This window comes from Balaenoptera physalus (genome assembly GCF_965194825.1).
Source record: "Balaenoptera physalus genome assembly, chromosome: 11".
In the NCBI taxonomy this organism is placed as follows: domain Eukaryota; kingdom Metazoa; phylum Chordata; class Mammalia; order Artiodactyla; family Balaenopteridae; genus Balaenoptera; species Balaenoptera physalus.
In genome coordinates, this window is record NC_138896.1 from 22836171 (window position 1) to 22845226 (window position 9056).

Sequence of the window (9056 nt, forward strand, 5' to 3'; positions counted from 1 at the left end):
AGTAATGAACAATTGGAAAATTAACAATTTCAATATAATATACAATAATACAAAAAATAACCCTTAAGGATGAATTTAATCAAGATATGCAAGCCTACTACACTAAAAACTATAAAATGTTAGTGAGAGAAATTAAAGAAGCAGGGTTTTTTTAACGGAAAGATAGCCTTGTTCAGGATTACAAGTCTTAATATTGTTAAGATATCAATTCTTCCTCAAATTGATCTCTAGGCTCATTGCCATATTAATAAAGATTACAGCAGTCTTTTGTAGAAATGAGCAAGCTGATTCTAAAATGTATATGGGCATTCAAAAGTCTTAGAGGAGCCAAACCATCAATGCCTGTAACTTGTAAGAGAAGTAATAGTAAAAATGACTTGAATAAAAAACACATCAGGGCCAATAAGTACATGACAAGACAGTCAACATCATTAATCATCATGCAGAAAATTAAAACTTCTATGAGACAGCACTTCACACCCAGTAGAATGCCTGAAACAGAAATACAGACAACACCAAGGATCACCAAGGATATGGAATAACTGGAATTCTCTACGTTGCTGATGGGAGTGTAAATGGCACAGCCACGTTGGAAAACAGTTTAGCAGTTTCTTATAAACAGATGCTTATCATACAACCCTAATATTTCATTCCTAAGTGTCCACACAAAGAACTGTTTGCAAACGTTCATAGCAGCTTTTTTCATAGCTGCAAGCAACTCAAATGTCCATCAACAGGTGAATGGATAAACAAATTGTCATGTATTCATACGTGGAATATTGTTAGCAATAAAATGGAACAGACTAGGGGGATTTCCCTGGTGGTCCAGCAGTTAAGACTCTGCGCTCCCAAAGCAGGGGGCCAGGGTTCGATCCCTTGTCAGGGAACTAGATCCCACATGCATGCCACAACTAAGGAGCCCACCTGCCGCAACTGAGACCCGGTGCAACCAAATAAATAAATAAATATTTTTTTAAAAAAGAGGCTTCCCTGGTGGCACAGTGGTTAAGAATCTGCCTGCCAATGCAGGGGGACACGGGTTTGAGCCCTGGTCCGGGAAGATTCCCACATGCCGCGGAGCAACTAAGCCCGTGCACCACAACTACTGAGCCTATGTGCCACAACTACTGAAGCCCGTGCACCTAGAGCCCGTGCTCCGCAGCAAGAGAAGCCACAGCAATGAGAAGCCCTTGCACTGCAACGAAGAGTAGCCCCCGCTCGCCACAACTAGAGAAAGCCCGCGCGCAGAAACGAAGACCCAACGCAGCCAAAAATTTTAAAAAATTTTAAAAAGAATATAATAAGTACTCAATAATTGTTTGCTGAATTAATTAATCCATATTTTATATCGGCTTTCTTTGCCTTCAGCCAGTAAGTCTGAGGTACGTGTAAAACTTCATCTGTCTTTCAGCACATTCATGGTTTCCTCCATTCTACTAGACAATGTTTGACCTGGAGACACAGGGGAAGAGAAGGAGCTGCTGGATGTTGATGTACCTGGGGATGCTGGGTGAAAGGAACGGGAAGAGAAACGTCCACCTGGTAAGACCCGACAAGTACCCAGGGTGAGTTTTTATAAGACAGGTGGGAGCGCACTGCTCAGACACCTCTCATCCCTCTAGGTCTGGACAGGAATAGGCCGTGGTCAGCCACAGCTCCCTGGTGGACTTCCTCCTTCTGGGCCTCTCTGAACGCCCAGGGCTTGAAAGAATCCTCTTCGTGGTTGTCTTGATTTCTTACCTCCTGACTCTAGTGGGCAACACACTGACCACCCTGCTGTCCCTGCTGGCCCCCAGGCTCCACTCCCCAATGTACTTTTTCCTCTCCAACCTCTCCTTCCTGGACCTCTGCATCACTAAAAGTTTTGTTCCCCAGATGCTGGTCAACCTCTGGGGCCCAAAGAAGACCATCAGCTTCCTTGGCTGCTCTGTCCAGCTCTTCATCTTCCTGTTTCTGGGGACCACTGAGTGTGTCTTCCTGACAGTGGTGGCCTTTGACCGCTACGTGGCTGTCTGCCAGCCCCTCCACTATACCAACGTCATCCACCCCCGCCTGGGCCGGCAGCTGGCAGCTGTGGCCTGGGTAATGGGTCTGGGCCAATCAGTAGTCCAGACACCACCCACCCTCCACCTGCCCTTCTGCCCCCATTGGCAAACAGATGACTTTGTATGTGAAATCCCTTCTCTAATTCAACTCTCTTCTGGAGACACCACCTACAATGAAATTCAGTTCGCTGTGTCCAGTGTCATCTTCCTGGTCATGACACTCGCCCTCATTCTTGTCTCTTATGGTGCCATTGCCTGGGCAGTGCTGAGGATTAACTCCGCCAGAGCATGGAGAAAGGCTTTGGGCACCTGCTCCCCCCATCTCACTGTGGTCGCCATCTTCTACAGTTTAGTCATTTCCGTTTACCTCCAGCCCCAAAATCCCTATGCCCAGAAGAGGGGCAAGTTCTTTGGTCTCTTCTATTCAGCGGGCACTCCTTCACTTAACCCTCTCATATACACGCTGAGGAACAAGAAGGTAAAGAGAGCAGTCAGGAGGCTGCTGGCGAAGGACGAGGACTCCAGGGAGAGCTGAGCGAGAACTGCTTGATGTGCGCGAAAAGTGAGAGCAACTTCTTCATGGTTTTGTCAGGAAGTCTGTGTTCCCCGCACCTCTGCTCTCCTCACATCCATCATGTCACAGAAGTGGATGACAGCCACGTGTGTGTGCATGCATGCAAGTGTGAGTGTGAGTGTGTGTGTGTGTGACAGAGAGAGAGACAGAGACACGGAGACACAGAGATTGAAAATGTGCTAAGGGGAAGTACTTATCTCTATATGAAACATATGAATCAAATTTAATATCTTCTCTATTTTGTATTTCATACATTTCACCTCCATGGTGATCTCCCCAATTTTATCATTTCCATTTCCAACTCACCTCCTTGTCACATCATCACTATTTCTTTACCTCTACTTCTAATTTCTACCATGGTTTCTTTACTTCTCTCTCGGGTTTTTTTTCCACTTCCTTAAGTGTCTGTTTTGCATTGTTGTTCTATTTTATCCCCCAAATGACAGCAAGGAAGGGGGGAAGCTGAAGTCCAGGGGTTCAGAAACTCGCCCAAGGACATGCAGTGTTAGGACTAAAACCCAGGCCTGGTGACTTCCATCAGGCAGCTTCTCAAATACACACTGTTGCTTTCATACCGTCGTCAAATATTTCAGTATCCTTAGGCTGGAATTCAGAACAGAGCCTTAGGAGAAAGCTTAACTTCTTCAGTTCTAGTGTTGCATCTTCTACGGCACCCACAAATCGAAAACAGCTCAGACAGAGAGGGAGACCTCAAAATGTTTACGCCTACAGGACAGTTTTAACAATGTGGGCTTTGGTGCCATCGACTGGCAGTATGTGGTATTACAACTGGCACCCCAGACTCCTCACCTAAGACCTTTCTAAGGTCATCAGGTTTGTACTCTTGCTCAGAAAGATGATAATTATCATATTGTTATTATTAGGTATTTATATAGTGATTATGATATCCCAGGTACCATTTAAAGTAATTTTTACACATTGACTCATTTAATCTCTATTACAACACTATGAAACAGGTAATATTGCCATCCTTTTTCAGATGCAGAAACTGGGACACAGAATTTAGTAGCAGCTTAACAATTTCAGACATTTGGACCCAGGAAGGCTGGCTCAAGTCTCCAGGCTCTTAACCCTGTGCTTGAATACAAATAGTGTCTCTCCAGCACGGGTGAGAAGTCTCACATCTCTCAGTAAACTTTGAGGAAATCATCCCAGTCTAGAAATATGTCTAATTTATTAGATCCCCCAGCTGAAGGAGGTTTGCTTCCCTGGAATAAGAGTTTATCAGATGCTCAAAAGCATCCCCTGAGAACAAGAAACAATAGCTGCCTGGAGGAAGTTTTGGTACAGTTCACGTTGTGTGTTCCTGGCTTAATTCCCTCACTGGATTTCAGACTCATAGAAGCAAGGACCAGAACGTTGCAGAAAAGTGGCCCCCAATTAGTTCTATAAATGAATGAATGAGTGAGTGAATGAATGAATAAATATCTCCAAAAAATGTGTAAAGTTTCCTGGGGTCCTAATCTCACAGATGCTGTCTCCCAGCTTTCCCCATGGCAGTGGCAACAATACCAAATTCTCTCGGGTACATGCTGATGAAATAAGAAAAAGGGAAATCCTAGTTTTATTCTAGTCCCAACACAAAATGGCTTTGATTCAACATTTACTCTGGCATCAGCAAAGAACAGCAGCATTAACTCTATTTTAATCCTAATCTTCATTTTAGCCATTCATGTACTAATCTTCTTGCCTCCTTGACCTCCTAATTTGATTGTATCCTATACTAAATGTAGATTCCCTATTTTATATTTAATAATCCTAATCTCAACCCTACAAGAGATGCTAACCCTAGTTCTACTTTTCAAATCACTTATGTAATACATTTTTGTCATGATCACCTCTATCCTCTTTCTCTCACTGGGACCTGGAAACCTCTACTTTTTTGGCCTGTTTATCAGCTCCCTGTGCCCAGAGGCCCTAATGTTCTCATACAGTAAAATCCTTTCAAGACAGACTCTAGGGGAAATACAACAGAGAATTAAATGAAACAGTGTAAAGAGTCTGGTTTAATGAAAACTGATTTGTTGAATAAGTGGATTAACAGAGGTTTTAGGACTAACATATTATTCCGAATGCATTCAGCCTGTGTGGACAGTTATCTACTGGATACCCTAGGGGAAAACGCAGCACAAGCTTACTCAGTCACAACCCTCAAAGTGTCCAAAGCAGATCAAGATGGTCAGAGACACAATTCCAACGTAAGTAACCACTACACAACTGAGTTGGGGGCAAGTACGAGGCCAAAGGCATAGAGAATGAAAGAATAAAGTGTATGAGCATTGGGTGGTGTGGGCATCAGAGAATTCTTCCCAGAGGTTTAAAACACAGCAGAGGGAACAATATTAATATGAAATATTTGCTGATTTACTGTGTGGAAAGAGCTGGCGTACGTATGTTATGCATTAAGATGGGAAGATGTGGGGGAAGGAGTTACACCAGGGAGCCAAATGGTTTAAGGGGAAAATATGGATTATTTTAGAAATATAGAGAAGCTACTGAATTGGATACAAGTGGAAAAGGGGATCCCTTGCAGATGATTAAAGACTACAGGATTTAGGTCCTGTGAGTGCGGGCACTTCCCTATCCAATACGACACATGATTTGGAAGCACTTAAGGGGACATTATTCAAGAGCTTCAGGGTGTAATCACCAGTTCACTTCTGAAGGGCTCACTGAACCATGAATAGGTCCTGAAGCACAGGGCCCAGCTTCTGTTTCCCCTGTGCAGAATTAATCACTCATGCCTGAAGGGTACCAGGATATGCCACCCCAAAATATGTCTCTTTGGCATATGGATTATTTTAAGCTAAAGGCCCATTGAGAACCAGCAGCTGCAAGGAAACCTCTACAACAGGGCACAGGTTTTCTTTTTGTAAATTTACTTTTATAAAGGTGTCTCCCTCTCCTGTACCAGGCAGAGGAGGACTCTTAACTCTTATCTAAGGAGAAGGCACAGACTTAAATCTGCATAACAAACCTTACTAAACAATCCCTATTTACCACACTTTTCCTGATCACTTTCCCAAAGCTGGCCGCCAATACCCAGAAGCCCAAAACCCCTTAACCCCTTTTCCTTTGTTTAGCTCAAAATGGTATATAAGCCCCAGTTCTAACCACCCCTCCGAGTTCCTCATCACTGAGTATTCCCAAGCATATTCGCGATGCACGTGTTAATAAACTTCAGTTTTTCTCTTATTAATCTGTCTTTTGCCGGTCTCCACTTGCAAGGCCCCAGCTAAATAAAGAACCTAAGATGGGTTGGGGAAAGAGATTATCTGTCCTCCCCTCCACCCCCGAGAACACTCTGTGCGCCGCTTAGTGTTAACTGCAGCTCGGCTCCCTCTCCCCACGGCGTCGCAGTTCCAGCACAGCGCCCCCTCGCGGAAGCCTCCGTGCGGTTCACGGCAGCAACACAGGTCTCGTCTCCCACGACCGTCTCTAGTGTTCCCTTCCTGGCTCCAGGGGCCGCGTAAGTGGATGCCTCATTGGTTAAGTATTTTGAATATAACCCCTGTTTGGGGGGGAAAGCTGTCTGATATGAAGCCCACCCTCCGATTCCCCTCGGGTTAATGGGCCCTGAAGTACAAAGTAACAGAATTCCCTGCTTCAAAAACCGGAGAGAATAAACTCTATCCAGAGTGTCCTAAAATTACAATGGACCGTGGGAGGAACCACAATTGGCAGAAACGGCTAGGTGTGGGACTACCGCTGGCCTTGAAGCATCCAGAAGAAATCAAAGACCTGGGAAGAGGCTGAAAGTCAGCAAACAGACAAGACTGGGTGATGGACCTGCGAGGGTAGACAGCAGCGTGCGAGGTGCAGTGAACGCTCGCTTTGGAGTAGGCAGACCAGATGCGGTGGATCATTCTTTCCAAAGAAGGCTGCAGCAACATATTTATTGCATCCCACGTGTTCTTTTCACAGTGGGACTGATACTCAGACCACCATGACGTGAGGTCCATGTTTCCTCTCTTTGAATTTGGGCACACCCTTGTGACTGCCCCAACCAATGGGATACAGCAGAAGTGATGCTATGTGACTTCCAAGGCTATGTCAGAAAAAAGATACAGCTTCGACCTAGCTGGCTGTCTCCTCCCATGTCTGTCTGTCTGTCTGTCTGTCTGTCTGTCTGTCTGTCTCTCTCTCTCTCTCTCTCTCTCTCTCTCTCTCTCGGGACACTTGCCTTTGGAACCCAGGCACCATGTTGTAAGGAATCCCAGGCTGCATGGAAAGGCCAGGTGTAGGGGTTGCAGCTGACAGCTCCAACTGAAGTCTCAGCCAACACCCATCTTTAGACCGTTCTGATGATTCCAGCCCCCAGCCTTCAAATCTCCCCACTGTCCCCTGCGTTCCTGACCCACAAAACCATGAGAGATAATAAATGATTATTGTTTTAAGCCAGTGTTTTAGGGTAACAGGTTACGCAGCAACAGACAATAATTCACTCAGCCTGGATGCTGGCTCTCCTCATCAGCTGTGTGACCCTGGACGAGAGTCTTCCTCTCCGAGCTGCAGTCTCCTTGCCAGGTAACAGACATAAGTGCACAACACCTTCCCACAGTGCTGTCCTGAGCAGCAGATGTAACGACTGCGAGATGCCCACTCTCCTGGCTGTTCTCTCAGGCTACCTTGTTTATTTATTTCACCTGCCTACTTACTTACTTCATCTTCCCTCTTTGAGAATGTACATCCCACGAAAGCCCATCTTGCCCACTGCTCTACCCCAGGGCCTAGAAGCACCTGCCACAGTAACTTCCCCAAGCAAACTTGTTGACTGGGACTTCCCTGGTGGCGCAGTGTTTAAGAATCTGCCTGCCAATGCAAGGGACACAGGTTCGATCCCTGGTCTGGGAAGATCCCACATGCTGTGGAGTGGCTAGGCCCGTGCGCCACAACTACTGAAGCCCACACGCCTAGAGCCCGTGCTCCCCAATAAGGGGGGGCCACTGCAATAAGAGGCCTGCGCACTGCATCTAAGAGTAGCCTTCACTCTCTGCAACTAGAGAGAGCCTGCGTGCAGCAAGGAAGACCCAACGCAGCCAAAAAATTAAAAAAAAACAAAAACAAAAACTTTTGATTGATTGAAAAAATAACAAAACTAACATAGTAGCAAAGTGTTCACAAAATTCTTTCTGTTAGTAAATGACTAGGGCAGGGAGGCAAGAGGCCAAGTCAGGGCAGAGCGAGGCCCACTGAGGCCTGGCAAGCAGTCTAGAGCCCACGGTGCTCTATAGTCAGGAGGAGATCTGAAGCCTGAGGGTGAAGCCCATCCTGACCGAGGCAGGGCTGGAGAGGCCAAGGGAACAGTTCCTCCCAGAACTGCTGAGTGGTGGTCGCACCACCCGGCAACACATCCTCCTCGCACCAGGAGCCTCTGCTGGCCCTACCATTTGACCTGGTCCCTGTCTGTGCTCCTGCCAGCAAAGAATGTCTGGCTTGACCTTGGCACAGTAGAACTGACCCTCTGTAATTTGCAGCTCTGCTAAGTGCAAAGAAAGTTCAAGGTGGTAACTCTGGTCTCTTCTGTTCTGCCCAGGGCTGGGATATAGCTCCTGCTGCTGCTTCTGAAGCCACCTGTTCATTTTCCATACTAAAGGCTTACCTAATCCACAGGCTTCTTCCCCTTTTCTCGAGAATATTCTACTGTGGGAAAGGGGAAACTCAAATCAAGTCCTATTGGTCCAATGTGGATAATCACAGTAGAATGGTTTTCAAGTACTGCTGGTCCAACATTTAACCACCCATGCTCTCAGGGAACTTCAGAACTTGGCTCTTCAACAGGATGGTGAAATGAGAGGGCCCATCCAATCCTTGTCACTCTTTTGCAAAACAATGAAAATCGCTTTAAAAAAATCAGTGCTATGGGGAAAGAGAAAAATTGAGCTTCAAAAAGGCACTTCTCCAAGAGAACACAAAGAATTACAAAAGTCCCAAGCAATGTTCTGTTTTGTTTTGTTTTGTTTTCCATTGGCCATTCAATACTTTCTTTCATGTGGATAGCCAGTTCCTGCCAAGATGCTCAGAGTTCTTAGACAAAGACTTTTAAGGCTGGAAGCACTCAGGGGCCATCTCATCTGCTGCCTCCTAGCAGTCATACTTTCTTGTTATTCTTAATTCCTAGGAAGAAGACTCCTCACATCTGTTCAGCCAAATGCTCCAGGCTCCCATACCTGCCCATCACTGTCAGAGAACTCATTAAACAGTAGCAACAGTGGCTAGTGTTTACCCAACATGCTCCACGAGCCAAGAACCATCGTGAGCACTTGTCCTTGCAACCACCCTGTGGAGAGCTGGATAATGAAGATGGTGATGATGATGGTGAGTCTTATCTTCATACGTGAGAACTTGGAGAATAAAGGAAATTTTTTGCATGTCGTAGAATCTGAAGCTCGGGTAGTTAGACTCCAGTGCCCACA

The 9056-nt window shown here is 45.8% G+C and overlaps 1 protein-coding gene across 3 annotated transcripts in view; it reads left to right on the forward strand.

The window, feature by feature from the left end:
- Positions 1-5266, forward strand: part of LOC309638942 (olfactory receptor 2H1-like) — a 148240-nt gene extending 142974 nt beyond the window's left edge. For all 3 annotated transcript variants that reach the window (XM_082415514.1, XM_082415513.1, XM_082415515.1), the window contains exon 4: positions 983-5266. In XM_082415514.1, the coding sequence (XP_082271640.1) occupies positions 1810-2580 (771 nt within the window). In that variant the 5' untranslated portion in view covers positions 983-1809 and the 3' untranslated portion in view covers positions 2581-5266. The remainder of the gene's footprint in view (positions 1-982) is intronic.
- Positions 5267-9056: the final 3790 nt, after the last annotated feature.